Below are 19,395 nucleotides of genomic sequence, written 5' to 3' on the forward strand. Positions count from 1 at the left end.
CATACAGGGATCTCCCTGTAGTGGTGGCTGCAGACAGAATCTTGTATATCTCTGTATACAGGGAGCTCCCCCTAGTGGTGGCTGCAGACAGGATCTTATCATGTATCTCTGTATACAGGGAGCTCCCCCTAGTGGTGACTGCACACAGGATCTTATCATGTATCTCTGTATACAGGGTGCTCCCCCTAGTGGTGGCTGCAGACAGAATCTTATCATGTATCTCTGTATACAGGGAGCTCTCCCTAGTGGTGGCTGCAGACAGAATCTTATCATGTATCTCTGTATACAGGGAGCTCCCCCTAGTGGTGGCTGCAGACAGAATCTTATCATGTATCTCTGTATACAGGGAGCTCCCCCTAGTGGTGGCTGCAGACAGGATATTATCATGTATCTCTGCATACAGGGAGCTCCCCTAGTGGTGGCTGCAGAAAGAATCTTATCATGTATCTCTGTATACAGGGTGCTCCCCCTAGTGGTGGCTGCAGACAGGATATTATCATGTATCTCTGTATACAGGGAGCTCCCCTAGTGGTGGCTGCAGACAGAATCTTATCATGTATCTCTGTATACAGGGAGCTCTCCCTAGTGGTGGCTGCAGACAGAATCTTATCATGTATCTCTGTATACAGGGAGCTCCCCCTAGTGGTGGCTGCAGACAGAATCTTATCATGTATCTCTGTATTCACGGAGCTTCCCCTACTGGTGGCTGCAGACAGGATCTTATCATGTATCTCTGTATACAGGGAGCTCCCTCTAGTGGTGGTTGCAGACAGAATCTTGTATATCTCTGTATACAGGGAGCTCCCCCTAGTGGTGGCTGCAGACAGGATCTTATCATGTATCTCTGTATACAGGGAGCTCCTCCTAGTGGTGGCTGCAGACAGGATCTTAACATGTATCTCTGTATACAGGGAGCTCCCCCTAGTGGTGGCTGCAGACAGGATATTATCATGTATCTCTGTATACAGGGAGCTCCCCCTAGTGGTGGCTGCAGACAGGATCTCATCATGTATCTCTGTATACAGGGAGCTCCTCCTAGTGGTGGCTGCAGACAGGATCTTATCATGTATCTCTGTATACAGGGAGCTCCCCCTAGTGGTGGCTGCAGACAGGATCTTATCATGTATCTCTGTATACAGAGAGCTCCCCCTAGTGGTGGATGCAGACAGGATCTTATGTATCTCAGTATACAGGGAGCTCCCCCTAGTGGTGGCTGCAGACAGGATCTTATCATGTATCTCTGTATACATGGAGCTCCCCTAGTGGTGGCTGCAGACAGGATCTTATCATGTATCTCTGTATACAGGGAGCTCCTCCTAGTGGTGGCTGCAGACAGGATCTTAACATGTATCTCTGTATACAGGGAGCTCCCCCTAGTGGTGACTGCAGACAGGATCATATCATGTATCTCTGTATACAGGGAGCTCCCCCTAGTGGTGGCTGCAGACAGGATCTTATCATGTATCTCTGTATACAGGGAGCTCCTCCTAGTGGTGGCTGCAGACAGGATCTTAACATGTATCTCTGTATACAGGGAGCTCCCCCTAGTGGTGGCTGTAGACAGGATCTTATCATGTATCTCTGTATACAGGGAGCTCCCCCTAGTGGTGGCTGCAGACAGGATCTTATCATGTATCTCTGTATACAGGGAGCTCCCCCTAGTGGTGGCTGCAGACAGGATCTTAACATGTATCTCTGTATACAGGGAGCTCCCCCTAGTGGTGGCTGCAGACAGGATCTTATGTATCTCTGTATACAGGGGGATCCCCATAGTGGTGGCTGCAGACAGAATCTTGTATATCTCTGTATACAGGGAGCTCCCCCTAGTGGTGGCTGCAGACAGCATCTCATCATGTATCTCTGTATACAGGGAGCTCCTCCTAGTGGTGGCTGCAGACAGGATCTTATCATGTATCTCTGTGTACAGGGAGCTCCCCCTAGTGGTGGCTGCAGACAGGATCTTATCATGTATCTCTGTATACAGGGGGATCCCCATAGTGGTGGCTGCAGACAGAATCTTGTATATCTCTGTATACAGGGAGCTCCCCCTAGTGGTGGCTGCAGACAGGATCTCATCATGTATCTCTGTATACAGGGAGCTCCCCCTAGTGGTGGCTGCAGACAAGATCTTATCATGTATCTCTGTATACAGGGAGCTCCCCCTAGTGGTGGCTGCAGACAGGATCTTATCATGTATCTCTGTATACAGAGAGCTCCCCCTAGTGGTGGATGCAGACAGGATCTTATGTATCTCAGTATACAGGGAGCTCCCCCTAGTGGTGGCTGCAGACAGGATCTTATCATGTATCTCTGTATACAGGGAGCTCCCCTAGTGGTGGCTGCAGACAGGATCTTATCATGTATCTCTGTATACAGGGAGCTCCTCCTAGTGGTGGCTGCAGACAGGATCTTAACATGTATCTCTGTATACAGGGAGCTCCCCCTAGTGGTGACTGCAGACAGGATCATATCATGTATCTCTGTATACAGGGAGCTCCCCCTAGTGGTGGCTGCAGACAGGATCTTAACATGTATCTCTGTATACAGGGAGCTCCCCCTAGTGGTGACTGCAGACAGGATCATATCATGTATCTCTGTATACAGGGAGCTCCTCCTAGTGGTGGCTGCAGACAGGATCTTAACATGTATCTCTGTATACAGGGAGCTCCCCCTAGTGGTGGCTGCAGACAGGATCATATCATGTATCTCTGTATACAGGGAGCTCCTCCTAGTGGTGGCTGCAGACAGTATCTTATCATGTATCTCTGTATACAGGGAGCCCCCCCTAGTGGTGGCTGCAGACAGGATCTTATCATGTATCTCTGTATACAGGGAGCTCCCCCCAGTGGTGGCTGCAGACAGGATCTTATCATGTATCTCTGTATACAGGGAGCTCCCCCTAGTGGTGGCTGCAGACAGAATCTTGTATATCTCTGTATACAGGGAGCTCCCCCTAGTGGTGGCTGCAGACAGGATCTTATCATGTATCTCTGTATACAGGGAGCTCCTCCTAGTGGTGGCTGCAGACAGGATCTTAACATGTATCTCTGTATACAGGGAGCTCCCCCTAGTGGTGGCTGTAGACAGGATCTTATCATGTATCTCTGTATACAGAGAGCTCCCCCTAGTGGTGGCTGCAGACAGGATCATATCATGTATCTCTGTATACAGGGAGCTCCCCCTAGTGGTGGCTGCAGACAGAATCTTATCATGTATCTCTGTATACATGGAGCTCCCCCTAGTGGTGGCTGCAGACAGGATTTTATCATGTATCTCTGTATACAGGGATCTCCCTGTAGTGGTGGCTGCAGACAGAATCTTATCATGTATCTCTGTATACAGGGAGCTCCCCCTAGTGGAGGCTGCAGACAGGATCTTATGTATCTCTGTATGCAGGGAGCTCCCCCTAGTGGTGGCTGCAGACAGGATCTTATCATGTATCTCTGTATACAGGGAGCTCCCCCTAGTGGTGGCTGCAGACAGGATCTTATCATGTATCTCTGTATACAGGGAGCACCCCCTAGTGGTGGCTGCAGACAGAATCTTATCATGTATCTCTGTATACAGGGAGCTCCCCCTAGTGGTGGCTGCAGACAGAATCTTATCATGTATCTCTGTATACAGAGAGCTCCCCCCAGTGGTGGATGCAGACAGGATCTTATCATGTATCTCTGCATACAGGGAGCTCCCCCTAGTGGTGGCTGCAGACAGGATCTTATCATGTATCTCTGTATGCAGGGAGCTCCCCCTAGTGGTGGCTGCAGACAGGATCTTATCATGTATCTCTGTATACAGGGAGCTCCCCCTAGTGGTGGCTGCAGACAGGATCTTATCATGTATCTCTGTATACAGGGATCTCCCCCTAGTGGTGGCTGCAGACAGGATCTTATCATGTATCTCTGTATACAGGGATCTCCCCCTAGTGGTGGCTGCAGACAGGATCTTATCATGTATCTCTGTATACAGGGATCTCCCCCTAGTGGTGGCTGCAGACAGGATTTTATCATGTATCTCGGCATACAGGGATCTCCCTGTAGTGGTGGCTGCAGACAGAATCTTGTATATCTCTGTATACAGGGAGCTCCCCCTAGTGGTGGCTGCAGACAGGATCTTATCATGTATCTCTGCATACAGGGAGCTCCCCCTAGTGGTGGCTGCAGACAGGATCTTATCATGTATCTCTGTATACAGGGAGCTCCCCCTAGTGGTGGCAGCAGACAGGATCTTATCATGTATCTCTGTATACAGGGAGCTCCCCCTAATGGTGGCTGCAGACAGGATCTTATCATGTATCTCTGTATACAGGGAGCTCCCTCTAGTGGTGGCTGCAGACAGGATCTTATCATGTATCTCTGTATTCAGGGAGCTCCCCCTAGTGGTGGCTGCAGACAGGATCTTATGTATCTGTGTATACAGGGAGCTCCCCCTAATCTCGTGCCCCATTTCACAGGACCGTGCGCCTCTATTGCTCCCGGCATTCAGGGGTCATCTGTAGACGTGTAGGACACATCAGAGTGGGGGTCCGGGCTCAGACATCAGATATGTGCTCTCTGTCCCCGCACAGCAGCCATATCTTCATTCCTTTTGCTAATGATGGGTAATTGGACTTGTGCGGAGTCAGCATCCGCCGTCATCATTTTCTTCTTTGCAGAACTTTACGGCTTCTGCCGTGTGATTAACGAAACTCACAACCACGCACACCACACAACATGTCATTATAACCTAAATTTACAGCAGACCCTCCCCACAGCTGCAGCCCCCCGCTCTCGGGGACCCACGGCGCCGTCTTCCCGGACTCCTCGCTCCGATCCGTGGCGGCCATTACTCAGTGTCCAGATTGCGGTGCAGCGCGGCGGATGGAATGGAGGCAATATGGAGCGGCGCTGACAGATTTCCCTGTAGGTTTTACATTCATATCCGAGAATATGCTGCTGTACGGCGGCGGATCCTCAGCGCAGCAGCTGCACGAGCTTCATGGAGCGGGGGATGGGGGATTAACCCTTTCCTTATACCGGGATATGAACGTTTCCTGCACTGGGAATACTGGTTCTGACGGCAGCTGGAGCCCTCTGTGTATGGGGGGCGCGCATTTACACATAGGTGGAGAAATGGCCGAAACCACCATCAAATGTCCGAAGCGATAACGGAGACCGGCCGCGGGGTGCTCGGGGGGAGGCAGGCCGCGGGGTGCTCGGGGGGAGGCCGGCCGCGGGGTTGTCGCCCCCAGGGGCCGATACTGCAGAAAACACTCCTCTCCAGCATGAATGCGGCCCCACACCATGTCATTTGTGTAATGACCCCACACTGCGTCTGTCCCCCGTGCTGAGGAGCAGGGGGTCTGCGTTCTATAAACATACCCAAAAACCGGTATCTAGAAATACATGGACCAAAAACGAGAGGAATCCAGCTACACACCACAGACCATGAGACCACCCAACCACAGGAACTACAAGGCTCAGAATATCCTGCCGGTCTCGGCGTGTGCAGCACCACGGACAGCACCTCCTGCACCCGTCTCCTCCACAGCTGAGGGGTTGCTACTATTGATTCTGTTGCAGACATTTACGTTCACAGAGGGATCAGTAAGTAAATTCATGCTGCCCGAACCATGAAAGCCTCCCTATGTCCATACAGGGGAGGTGCCTGTCAATCAACTGGAGCAGGCGGCCGGGGGCCGCTCCGGACTAACCAGCTCTCTCCTATAGCCCCCTGCAACTTTCTATTACAGAGTAAAACAATCCTAGATTCTGATTGCAGATACAGTGCAACAAACCCTCAGCCAGGTATATAGATAGGAGAAAGAGGACGGAGAGCATGGGGGTCCTGCAGACCCTGGTGAAGTCCTTCACAACAGGTGAGGAGTGGGGATGGTACTACACCTCCCCCCCAGTAATGGCTGATAACAGGGGAGTTGTAGACGGACTTCTTCAGCAGGCGATTGCCCTTTCCCCCCCCAATAGTAGCGGTGGATGTGGCAGATATTGGGGTGTAAATTGGGTGGGTGATGGTGGGGCTCAGTTTTGGGGGCTGCAGGACGGCTCTCCCTCTATAATCAATCCTGCACAATACTGGTGGGAGACGTTATGACACAGGAGCCCCCACGTGGACGAGCTCGACCCCCCAACAGATCAGCCGCTCACATCACCTCTGCAAGTATTGTACAATCCCCAGGAGCACAGACAGACAAAGCAGTAGGAAAAAAAGCCGCCTGATGGTTTGTTACTATGTATCAGTGCAGGTAAATGGTATCAGTCTGGAATCCAGGTTCACTGGACACAAATTGTAACAAACCCTCAGCTGTGAGAAGAATTAGGTCAGAACAGATTGGCTATAAATATTAATCGTTTCCATTCACTGACCGCAAAAAGACATTAAATTGTAATGAAGTGTCAGATGAGAGCGGGGCCGCCACCCCAGGAGGGCCCCTCTGCCCCCCGGGGGCCGCCACCCCAGGAGGGCCCCTCTGCCCCCCGGGGGCCGCCACCCCAGGAGGGCCCCTCTGCCCCGTACTACCCTCCATCCACAATGATTGGTGCCATCAGGAGATCCAGGTGTGAAAACTGGTGAAGAATAAAATGAAGAAAGATTTCTACAATCCCACCAGGATTCCCAAAACATCCATGTAATCCAAGCAGCAACTATAACCCCCCATATACTAATCATGGAGTCTATATGCACCAGACATCCCACAAAAACTCCCTATATGCCAACCTTGAACCCTCCTCATCTTCAGCTTTTTAGCAGAGGCCGGAAGGTTGTGTTGTAAAATTGTCTGATATTTGTTCTGTCCATAAATTCCCTCCCTCTTGGCTAAAGCCCCAACCCCACAGCACAAAGCTGCCCCCACCATGCCTCACTATGGGGATGATGATCTTCTGATGACCGATGTCGGCTTTACACCTTTTGGATTTACGGCCACAGAGTTCCCCTCGGTCTCATCAGACTGAACAAGTTTCTGCTTCTGGCCGACGTGACGGAGGTTTAGTAAGAAAATGTTCCATCTTGTCCCTCAAAAGAAATCGCTGGAAATGACGGCGGCTGAGCGCTGACTTATGTAACATGAAGGAAAGGTGATCACAACCTCAGATACCGACGAGGGGGGGAGACGGGCGGTCACCAGATACCGACGAGGGGGGGAGACGGGCGGTCACCAGATACCGACGAGGGGGGGAGACGGGCGGTCACCAGATACCGACGAGGGGGGGAGACGGGCGGTCACCAGATACCGACGAGGGGGGGAGACGGGCGGTCACCAGATACCGACGAGGGGGGGAGACGGGCGGTCACCAGATACCGACGAGGGGGGGGGGGGGGAGACGGGCGGTCACCAGATACCGACGAGGGGGGGGGGGGGGAGACGGGCGGTCACCAGATACCGACGAGGGGGGGGAGACGGGCGGTCACCAGATACCGACGAGGGGGGGGGAGACGGGCGGTCACCAGATACCGACGAGGGGGGGGGAGACGGGCGGTCACCAGATACCGACGAGGGGGGGGAGACGGGCGGTCACCAGATACCGACGAGGGGGGGGGAGACGGGCGGTCACCAGATACCGACGAGGGGGGGGGAGACGGGCGGTCACCAGATACCGACGAGGGGGGGAGACGGGCGGTCACCAGATACCGACGAGGGGGGGGAGACGGGCGGTCACCAGATACCGACGAGGGGGGGGGGGAGATGGGCGGTCACCAGATACCGACGAGGGGGGGGAGACGGGCGGTCACCAGATACCGACGAGGGGGGGGGGGAGATGGGCGGTCACCAGATAGCGACGAGGGGGGGAGACGGGCGGTCACCAGATACCGACGAGGGGGGGAGACGGGCGGTCACCAGATACCGACGAGGGGGGGGAGACGGGCGGTCACCAGATAGCGACGAGGGGGGGGGAGACGGGCGGTCACCAGATACCGACGAGGGGGGGAGACGGGCGGTCACCAGATAGCGACGAGGGGGGGGGAGACGGGCGGTCACCAGATAGCGACGAGGGGGGGGGAGACGGGCGGTCACCAGATACCGACGAGGGGGGGAGACGGGCGGTCACCAGATAGCGACGAGGGGGGGGGAGACGGGCGGTCACCAGATAGCGACGAGGGGGGGAGACGGGCGGTCACCAGATACCGACGAGGGGGGAGACGGGCGGTCACCAGATACCGACGAGGGGGGGAGACGGGCGGTCACCAGATACCGACGAGGGGTGAGACGGGCGGTCACCAGATACCGACGAGGGGTGAGACGGGCGGTCACCAGATACCGACGAGGGGGGGGGAGACGGGCGGTCACCAGATACCGACGAGGGGGGGGGGGGAGACGGACGGTCACCAGATACCGACGAGGGGGGGGGGGGGGGAGACGGGCGGTCACCAGATACCGACGAGGGGGGGAGACGGGCGGTCACCAGATACCGACGAGGGGGGAGACGGGCGGTCACCAGATACCGACGAGGGGGGAGACGGGCGGTCACCAGATACCGACGAGGGGGGAGACGGGCGGTCACCAGGTAGCGACGACTTACATTTCTCTTTAGTCACTTTGTAAGCTTCTATCACACACCGTTATATATCTATATATACAGACGCTTGCACAACCCCCGGCCCCCCGGACACATCACAGCTCTCTACCATGAGCGTTGGGATTACCGGCTGTAAAATCCTCCGTTACATAATCACATTTTACATGAATCTCATCTATGATTTTACAGCTCAATAATCTCTATAGGAGGCAAATATTAAATATCCTCCAGTAATGCAGGGTCCTAACCGCCGACAACAACCCCCAACAGAACCCGTGATGACATCACTGCATTATCAGCACTGGTTATCGGGGTGCTGTGTGTGGCGTTACATAGGACTGCATTATCGGCACTGGTTATCGGGGTGCTGTGTGTGGCGTTACATAGGACTGCATTATCTGCACTGCTTATCGGGGTGCGGTGTGTGGCGTTACATAGGACTGCATTATCAGCACTGGTTATCGGGTAGATGTCTCACGTCTGTCCCCTATAGATATTACATACATGCTAGGACTTTGTGATCCAGGTATTTGCGGCTCTGTGGCCCGCGGCGGCTGCACATTCATGTGACATCTGACGCTCGCAGGGTCGAGGTCAGGATGGGACTTGTAGTGCAGGTTATCAGTGCAGTAATCTCATGGAATATTCTCTGAGCCATGGACGTCACGCAGAGCAATCCAAGAACACGATGTCCATCATCCTTGACGGCACCGAAAGGCTTTCAGTCTGATGCACCCTGGTGGAACAAGACCCACCGTGTGCTGACCGTGCGGCGGGGGCTGCCTGTACACATCACAGGTCTGATTCCTGCCCGCATCCTCCACCACGTGTAGCTGTGCTGCTGCTCAAGATGAGCCGACATCTGTCACAGGCACCGCACACCGAAGCCAGGGGGGGGCGCTCCATTACACCGGGGGGTTGAGGCGCTCCCGTCCACCAGCTCGACCGGGGGGGGGGGGGGGTCTCCATTATACCATACACCGAGGCCAGGACCAGGTAGAGGGGGGGGAGCCTCCATTATACCATACACCGAGGCCAGGACCAGGTAGAGGGGGGGGGGAGCCTCCATTATACCATACACCGAGGCCAGGACCAGGTAGAGGGGGGGGGAGCCTCCATTATACCATACACCGAGGCCAGGACCAGGTAGAGGGGGGGGGGGGTCTCCATTATACCATACACCGAGGCCAGGACCAGGTAGAGGGGGGGGGCCTCCATTATACCATACACCGAGGCCAGGACCAGGTAGAGGGGGGGGGAGCGTCCATTATACCATACACCGAGGCCAGGACCAGGTAGAGGGGGGGGGGCCTCCATTATACCATACACCGAGGCCAGGACCAGGTAGGGGGGGGGGGAGCCTCCATTATACCATACACCGAGGCCAGGACCAGGTAGAGGGGGGGGGGCCTCCATTATACCATACACCGAGGCCAGGACCAGGTAGAGGGGGGGGGGGGCCTCCATTATACCATACACCGAGGCCAGGACCAGGTAGAGGGGGGGGGCCTCCATTATACCATACACCGAGGCCAGGACCAGGTAGGGGGGGGGGAGCCTCCATTATACCATACACCGAGGCCAGGACCAGGTAGAGGGGGGGGGAGCCTCCATTATACCATACACCGAGGCCAGGACCAGGTAGAGGGGGGGGGGCCTCCATTATACCATACACCGAGGCCAGGACCAGGTAGGGGGAGGGGGAGCCTCCATTATACCATACACCGAGGCCAGGACCAGGTAGAGGGGGGGGGGGGCCTCCATTATACCATACACCGAGGCCAGGACCAGGTAGAGGGGGGGGGGGGGCCTCCATTATACCATACACCAAGGCCAGGACCAGGTAGGTGGGGGGGGAGCCTCCATTATACCATACACCGAGGCCAGGACCAGGTAGAGGGGGGGGGCCTCCATTATACCATACACCGAGGCCAGGACCAGGTAGAGGGGGGGGGGGGCCTCCATTATACCATACACCGAGGCCAGGACCAGGTAGAGGGGGGGGGGGGGCCTCCATTATACCATACACCGAGGCCAGGACCAGGTAGAGGGGGGGGGGAGCCTCCATTATACCATACACCGAGGCCAGGACCAGGTAGGGGGGGGGGGGGGCCTCCATTATACCATACACCGAGGCCAGGACCAGGTAGAGGGGGGGGGGGGCCTCCATTATACCATACACCGAGGCCAGGACCAGGTAGGGGGGGGGGGGCCTCCATTATACCATGCACCGAGGCCAGGACCAGGTAGAGGGGGGGGGGGGCCTCCATTATACCATACACCGAGGCCAGGACCAGGTAGGGGGGGGGCCTCCATTATACCATACACCGAGGCCAGGACCAGGTAGAGGGGGGGGGGCTCCATTATACCATACACCGAGGCCAGGACCAGGTAGAGGGGGGGGGGGGCCTCCATTATACCATACACCGAGGCCAGGACCAGGTAGAGGGGGGGGGCCTCCATTATACCATACACCGAGGCCAGGACCAGGTAGAGGGGGGGGGAGCCTCCATTATACCATACACCGAGGCCAGGACCAGGTAGAGGGGGGGGCCTCCATTATACCATACACCGAGGCCAGGACCAGGTAGGTGGGGGGGGGGGGGCCTCCATTATACCATACACCGAGGCCAGGACCAGGTAGAGGGGGGGGGGAGCCTCCATTATACCATACACCGAGGCCAGGACCAGGTAGAGGGGGGGGGGCCTCCATTATACCATACACCGAGGCCAGGACCAGGTAGAGGGGGGGGGCCTCCATTATACCATACACCGAGGCCAGGACCAGGTAGAGGGGGGGGGGGGGCCTCCATTATACCATACACCGAGGCCAGGACCAGGTAGAGGGGGGGGGGCCTCCATTATACCATACACCGAGGCCAGGACCAGGTAGAGGGGGGGGGGGCCTCCATTATACCATACACCGAGGCCAGGACCAGGTAGAGGGGGGGGGGGGGCCTCCATTATACCATACACCGAGGCCAGGACCAGGTAGAGGGGGGGGGGGGGCCTCCATTATACCATACACCGAGGCCAGGACCAGGTAGAGGGGGGGGGGGGGCCTCCATTATACCATACACCGAGGCCAGGACCAGGTAGAGGGAGGGGGAGCCTCCATTATACCATACACCGAGGCCAGGACCAGGTAGAGGGGGGGGGGCCTCCATTATACCATACACCGAGGCCAGGACCAGGTAGGGGGAGGGGGAGCCTCCATTATACCATACACCGAGGCCAGGACCAGGTAGAGGGGGGGGGGGGCCTCCATTATACCATACACCGAGGCCAGGACCAGGTAGAGGGGGGGGGGGGCCTCCATTATACCATACACCAAGGCCAGGACCAGGTAGGTGGGGGGGGGGGCCTCCATTATACCATACACCGAGGCCAGGACCAGGTAGAGGGGGGGGGAGCCTCCATTATACCATACACCGAGGCCAGGACCAGGTAGAGGGGGGGGGGCCTCCATTATACCATACACCGAGGCCAGGACCAGGTAGAGGGGGGGGGGGGCCTCCATTATACCATACACCGAGGCCAGGACCAGGTAGAGGGGGGGGGAGCCTCCATTATACCATACACCGAGGCCAGGACCAGGTAGAGGGGGGGGCCTCCATTATACCATACACCGAGGCCAGGACCAGGTAGAGGGGGGGGGGGGCCTCCATTATACCATGCACCGAGGCCAGGACCAGGAAGAGGGGGGGGCCTCCATTATACCATACACCGAGGCCAGGACCAGGTAGAGGGGGGGGCCTCCATTATACCATACACCGAGGCCAGGACCAGGTAGAGGGGGGGGGGGAGCCTCCATTATACCATACACCGAGGCCAGGACCAGGTAGAGGGGGGGGCCTCCATTATACCATACACCGAGGCCAGGACCAGGTAGAGGGGGGGGCCTCCATTATACCATACACCGAGGCCAGGACCAGGTAGAGGGGGGGGGGAGCCTCCATTATACCATACACCGAGGCCAGGACCAGGTAGAGGGGGGGGAGCCTCCATTATACCATACACCGAGGCCAGGACCAGGTAGAGGGGGGGGGCCTCCATTATACCATACACCGAGGCCAGGACCAGGTAGAGGGGGGGGGCCTCCATTATACCATACACCGAGGCCAGGACCAGGTAGAGGGGGGGGCCTCCATTATACCATACACCGAGGCCAGGACCAGGTAGAGGGGGGGGGCCTCCATTATACCATACACCGAGGCCAGGACCAGGTAGAGGGGGGGGGGGGCCTCCATTATACCATACACCGAGGCCAGGACCAGGTAGAGGGGGGGGGGGGCCTCCATTATACCATACACCGAGGCCAGGACCAGGTAGGGGGGGGGGGGGGAGCCTCCATTATACCATACACCGAGGCCAGGGCCAGGTAGGGGGGGGGGGGGCCTCCATTATACCATACACCGAGGCCAGGACCAGGTAGGGGGGGGGGGCTCCATTATACCATACACCGAGGCCAGGACCAGGTAGGTGGGGGGGGGAGTCTCCATTATACCATACACCGAGGCCAGGGCCAGGTAGGTGGGGGGGGGGGGGGGGGGGGGGGGGGAGTCTCCATTATACCATACACCGAGGCCAGGACCAGGTAGGGGGGGGGGCCTCCATTATTCCATACACCGAGGCCAGGACCAGGTAGGGGGGGGCCTCCATTATACCATACACCGAGGCCAGGACCAGGTTGGGGGGGGGGCGCCTCCATTATACCATACACCGAGGCCAGGACCAGGTAGGGGGGGGGGCTCCATTATACCATACACCGAGGCCAGGACCAGGTAGGGGGGGGGGAGCCTCCATTATACCATACACCGAGGCCAGGACCAGGTAGGGGGGGGGGGCTCCATTATACCATACACCGAGGCCAGGACCAGGTGGGGGGGGGGGGCCTCCATTATACCATACACCGAGGCCAGGACCAGGTAGGGGGGGGGGCCTCCATTATACCATACACCGAGGCCAGGACCAGGTAGGGGGGGGGCCTCCATTATACCATACACCGAGGCCAGGACCAGGTAGGGGGGGGGGCCTCCATTATACCATACACCGAGGCCAGGACCAGGTAGGGGGGTGGGGGCCTCCATTATACCATACACCGAGGCCAGGACCAGGTAGGGGGGTGGGGGCCTCCATTATACCATACACCGAGGCCAGGACCAGGTGGGGGGGGGGGGGGCGCCTCCATTATACCATACACCGAGGCCAGGACCAGGTAGAGGGGGGGGGAGCCTCCATTATACCATACACCGAGGCCAGGACCAGGTAGGTGGGGGGGGGGGCCTCCATTATACCATACACCGAGGCCAGGACCAGGTGGGGGGGGCCTCCATTATACCATACACCGAGGCCAGGACCAGGTAGAGGGGGGGGGAGCCTCCATTATACCATACACCGAGGCCAGGACCAGGTAGAGGGGGGGGGCCTCCATTATACCATACACCGAGGCCAGGACCAGGTGGGGGGGAGCCTCCATTATACCATACACCGAGGCCAGGACCAGGTAGGGGGGGGGGGGGAGCCTCCATTATACCATACACCGAGGCCAGGGCCAGGTAGGGGGGGGGGGGGCCTCCATTATACCATACACCGAGGCCAGGACCAGGTAGGGGGGGGGGGGCTCCATTATACCATACACCGAGGCCAGGACCAGGTAGGTGGGGGGGGGGGGCCTCCATTATACCATACACCGAGGCCAGGGCCAGGTAGGTGGGGGGGGGGGCCTCCATTATACCATACACCGAGGCCAGGGCCAGGTAGGTGGGGGGGGGGGGGGGGGGAGTCTCCATTATACCATACACCGAGGCCAGGACCAGGTAGGGGGGGGGGCCTCCATTATTCCATACACCGAGGCCAGGACCAGGTAGGGGGGGGCCTCCATTATACCATACACCGAGGCCAGGACCAGGCTGGGGGGGGGGCGCCTCCATTATACCATACACCGAGGCCAGGACCAGGTTGGGGGGGGGGCGCCTCCATTATACCATACACCGAGGCCAGGACCAGGTAGGGGGGGGGGGCTCCATTATACCATACACCGAGGCCAGGACCAGGTGGGGGGGGGGAGCCTCCATTATACCATACACCGAGGCCAGGACCAGGTAGGGGGGGGGGGGCTCCATTATACCATACACCGAGGCCAGGACCAGGTAGGGGGGGGGGGGCCTCCATTATACCATACACCGAGGCCAGGACCAGGTAGGGGGGGGGGCCTCCATTATACCATACACCGAGGCCAGGACCAGGTGGGGGGGGGCCTCCATTATACCATACACCGAGGCCAGGACCAGGTAGGGGGGGGGGCCTCCATTATACCATACACCGAGGCCAGGACCAGGTAGAGGGGGGGGGGAGCCTCCATTATACCATACACCGAGGCCAGGACCAGGTAGAGGGGGGGGGAGCCTCCATTATACCATACACCGAGGCCAGGACCAGGTAGAGGGGGGGGCCTCCATTATACCATACACCGAGGCCAGGACCAGGTAGGGGGGGGGGGGGGCGTCCATTATACCATACACCGAGGCCAGGACCAGGTAGGGGGGGGGGGGGCGCCTCCATTATACCATACACCGAGGCCAGGACCAGGTAGGGGGGGGGGGGGGGGGGACTCCATTATACCATACACCGAGGCCAGGACCAGGTAGGGGGGGGGGGGGGGAGCCTCCATTATACCATACACCGAGGCCAGGGCCAGGTAGGGGGGGGGGGGCCTCCATTATACCATACACCGAGGCCAGGACCAGGTAGGGGGGGGGGGCTCCATTATACCATACACCGAGGCCAGGACCAGGTAGGGGGGGGGGGGCCTCCATTATACCATACACCGAGGCCAGGACCAGGTAGGGGGGGGGGGGGGGGCCTCCATTATACCATACACCGAGGCCAGGACCAGGTGGGGGGGGGGGGGGGGGGCTCCATTATACCATACACCGAGGCCAGGACCAGGTAGGGGGGGGGGCCTCCATTATACCATACACCGAGGCCAGGACCAGGTAGGGGGGGGCCTCCATTATACCATGCACCGAGGCCAGGACCAGGTAGGGGGGGGGGCCTCCATTATACCATACACCGAGGCCAGGACCAGGTGGGGGGGGGGGGGAGCCTCCATTATACCATAAACAGAGGCCAGCACCAGGTAGAGGGGGGGGGAGCCTCCATTATACCATACACCGAGGCCAGGACCAGGTAGGGGGGGGCCTCCATTATACCATACACCGAGGCCAGGACCAGGTAGGGGGGGGGCCTCCATTATACCATACACCGAGGCCAGGACCAGGTAGGGGGGGGGAGCCTCCATTATACCATACACCGAGGCCAGCACCAGGTAGAGGGGGGGGGAGCCTCCATTATACCATACACCGAGGCCAGGACCAGGTAGGGGGGTGGCCTCCATTATACCATGCACCGAGGCCAGCACCAGGTAGGGGGGGCCTCCATTATACCATACACCGAGGCCAGGACCAGGTAGGGGGGGCCTCCATTATACCATACACCGAGGCCAGGACCAGGTAGGGAGGGGATGGGGCTCCATTATGACAGGACCAGGGGGGGCTTCTCATACACCACACACAAGGGGTCTTGGACCTCGGGGTCCCCAATCTACAATTAATGGTTGAGGGCTCAGACAGATGGGGCCACTGAGCGGAGGACGGATTCCTGCACAGATATCGGAGGCTCCGCAGGAGGTGACAAATCTCCGCCAAAATAGGAACAAATAACAACATCTCCGGGAGGAGGAGTCCACGAGATCAACCCCTCACTGCCCAGCAGCCGACCGCACGTGGAGCTGTCGGCGGATCACTGTTCCTACTGAAGGGTTAACAGGAGCAGGTGACAGGTCCGCGGAGCGCGGAGCCCGGGGAGAGGAGAGCGGGGCGCGGAGCCCGGGGAGAGGAGAGCGGAGAGCGGAGCCCGGGGAGAAGGGAGCGGGGCGCGGAGCCCGGGGAGAGGGGAGAGGAGAGCGGAGCCCGGGGAGAGGGGAGAGGACAGCGGAGCCCGGGGAGAGGGGAGAGGACAGCGGAGCCCGGGGAGAGGGGAGAGGAGAGCGGAGCCCGGGGAGAGGGGAGAGGAGAGCGGAGCCCGGGGAGAGGGGAGAGGAGAGCGGAGCCCGGGGAGAGGAGAGCGGAGCCCGGGGAGAGGAGAGCGGAGCCCGGGGAGAGGAGAGCGGAGAGCGGAGCCCGGGGAGAGGGGAGCGGGGCGCGGAGCCCGGGGAGAGGAGAGCGGGGCGCGGAGCCCGGGGAGAAGGAGAGCGGGGCGCGGAGCCCGGGGAGAAGGAGAGCGGGGCGCGGAGCCCGGGGAGAAGGGAGCGGGGCGCGGAGCCCGGGGAGAAGGGAGCGGGGCGCGGAGCCCGGGGAGAGGGGAGAGGAGAGCGGAGCCCGGGGAGAGGGGAGAGGAGAGCGGAGCCCGGGGAGAGGGGAGAGGAGAGCGGAGCCCGGGGAGAGGGGAGAGGAGAGCGGAGCCCGGGGAGAGGGGAGAGGAGAGCGGAGCCCGGGGAGAGGGGAGAGGAGAGCGGAGCCCGGGGAGAGGAGAGCGGAGCCCGGGGAGAGGAGAGAGGAGAGCGGAGCCCGGGGAGAGGAGAGAGGAGAGCGGAGCCCGGGAGAGGGGAGAGGAGAGCGGGGCGCGGAGCCCGGGGAGAGGAGAGCGGAGCCCGGGGAGAAGGGAGCGGGGCGCGGAGCCCGGGGAGAAGGGAGAGGAGAGCGGAGCCCGGGGAGAGGAGAGAGGAGAGCGGAGCCCGGGGAGAGGGGAGAGGAGAGCGGAGCCCGGGGAGAGGGGAGCGGGGCGCGGAGCCCGGGGAGAGGAGAGCGGAGCCCGGGGAGAAGGGAGCGGGGCGCGGAGCCCGGGGAGAGGGGAGAGGAGAGCGGAGCCCGGGGAGAGGGGAGAGGAGAGCGGAGCCCGGGGAGAGGGGAGAGGAGAGCGGAGCCCGGGGAGAGGGGAGAGGAGAGCGGAGCCCGGGGAGAGGGGAGAGGAGAGTGGAGCCCGGGGAGAGGAGAGCGGAGCCCGGGGAGAGGGGAGAGGAGAGCGGAGCCCGGGGAGAGGGGAGAGGAGAGTGGAGCCCGGGGAGAGGAGAGCGGAGCCCGGGGAGAGGGGAGAGGAGAGCGGAGCCCGGGGAGAGGGGAGAGGAGAGTGGAGCCCGGGGAGAGGAGAGCGGAGCCCGGGGAGAGGAGAGCGGAGAGCGGAGCCCGGGGAGAGGAGAGCGGAGCCCGGGGAGAGGAGAGAGGAGAGCGGAGCCCGGGGAGAGGGGAGAGGAGCCCGGGGAGAGGGGAGAGGAGAGCGGAGCCCGGGGAGAGGGGAGAGGAGAGCGGAGCCCGGGGAGAGGAGAGCGGAGAGCGGAGCCCGGGGAGAGGAGAGAGGAGAGCGGAGAGCGGAGCCCGGGGAGAGGGGAGAGGAGAGCGGAGAGCGGAGCCCGGGGAGAGGGGAGAGGAGAGCGGAGAGCGGAGCCCGGGGAGAGGGGAGAGGAGAGCGGAGCCCGGGGAGAGGGGAGAGGAGAGCGGAGCCCGGGGAGAGGGGAGAGGAGAGCGGAGCCCGGGGAGAGGGGAGAGGAGAGCGGAGCCCGGGGAGAGGGGAGAGGAGAGCGGAGCCCGGGGAGAGGGGAGAGGAGAGCGGAGCCCGGGGAGAGGAGAGAGGAGAGCGGAGCCCGGGGAGAGGGGAGAGGAGAGCGGAGCCCGGGGAGAGGGGAGAGGGGAGAGGGGAGAGGAGAGCGGAGCCCCGGGAGAGGGGAGAGGGGAGAGGGGAGAGGAGAGCGGAGCCCCGGGAGAGGGGAGAGGAGAGCGGAGCCCCGGGAGAGGGGAGAGGGGAGAGGAGAGCGGAGCCCCGGGAGAGGGGAGAGGGGAGAGGGGAGAGGGGAGAGGAGAGCGGAGCCCGGGGAGAGGGGAGAGGAGAGCGGAGCCCGGGGAGAGGGGAGAGGAGAGCGGAGCCCGGGGAGAGGGGAGAGGAGAGCGGAGAGCGGAGCCCGGGGAGAGGAGAGAGGAGAGCGGAGCCCGGGGAGAGGAGAGAGGAGAGCGGAGCCCGGGGAGAGGAGAGAGGAGAGCGGAGCGGAGAGCGGAGCCCGGGGAGAGGGGAGAGGAGAGCGGAGCCCGGGGAGAGGAGAGCGGAGCCCGGGGAGAGGAGAGAGGAGAGCGGAGCCCGGGGAGAGGAGAGAGGAGAGCGGAGCCCGGGGAGAGGGGAGAGGAGAGCGGAGCCCGGGGAGAGGGGAGAGGAGAGCGGAGCCCGGGGAGAGGGGAGAGGAGAGCGGAGCCCGGGGAGAGGGGAGAGGAGAGCGGAGCCCGGAGAGAGGGGAGCGGGGCGAGGAGCCCGGGTAGAGCGGGGAGCAAAGTCTTGGCCGCCGTCGTCGTCCTCCTTCCCTCCCTCCCGCCTCTCACCTCGGGGTGGTGGGCGCTGCTGGAGAACGGCTGCTGCTCCTCACTGCTCCTCCATGTGTTCTGTACTCACAGCCGCTCCTGAAACTTACAGCTTCCAACTGACGCAAGGCCCCGCCCATACACCAGGGGGGGTGGGGGGGTCTGATTACATCACAGGAAAACTTTAGGCCCCTCCCTCGCATGTTCTGAGCGAAAAAAATAGTGATAGTGATGAGGATGGTGCTGGTGATAGTGATGAGGATGATGCTGGTGATAGTGATGAGGATGGTGCTGGTGATAGTGATGAGGATGATGCTGGTGATAGTGATGAGGATGGTGCTGGTGATAGTGATGAGGATGGTGCTGGTGATAGTGATGAGGATGATGCTGGTGATAGTGATGAGGATGGTGCTGGTGATAGTGATGAGGATGGTGCTGGTGATAGTGATGAGGATGGTGCTGGTGATAGTGATGAGGATGGTGCTGGTGATAGTGATGAGGATGATGCTGGTGATAGTGATGAGGATGGTGCTGGTGATAGT

The 19,395-nt window shown here is 60.3% G+C and overlaps 1 protein-coding gene across 1 annotated transcript in view; it reads right to left on the minus strand.

Annotated features, from left to right (window-relative positions):
- The window catches only part of CAMKV (CaM kinase like vesicle associated), a 197,531-nt gene extending 178,509 nt beyond the window's left edge, over positions 1-19,022 (minus strand). The window contains exon 1 of the mRNA XM_073645184.1: positions 18,875-19,022. Coding sequence (XP_073501285.1) covers positions 18,875-18,993 — 119 coding nt within the window. The 5' untranslated portion in view covers positions 18,994-19,022. The remainder of the gene's footprint in view (positions 1-18,874) is intronic.
- Positions 19,023-19,395: the final 373 nt, after the last annotated feature.

The sequence above is a fragment of the Phyllobates terribilis genome, unplaced genomic scaffold, assembly GCF_046119375.1.
Source record: "Phyllobates terribilis strain yellow unplaced genomic scaffold, ASM4611937v1 Scaffold_8__6_contigs__length_399053987, whole genome shotgun sequence".
NCBI lineage: Eukaryota > Metazoa > Chordata > Amphibia > Anura > Dendrobatidae > Phyllobates > Phyllobates terribilis.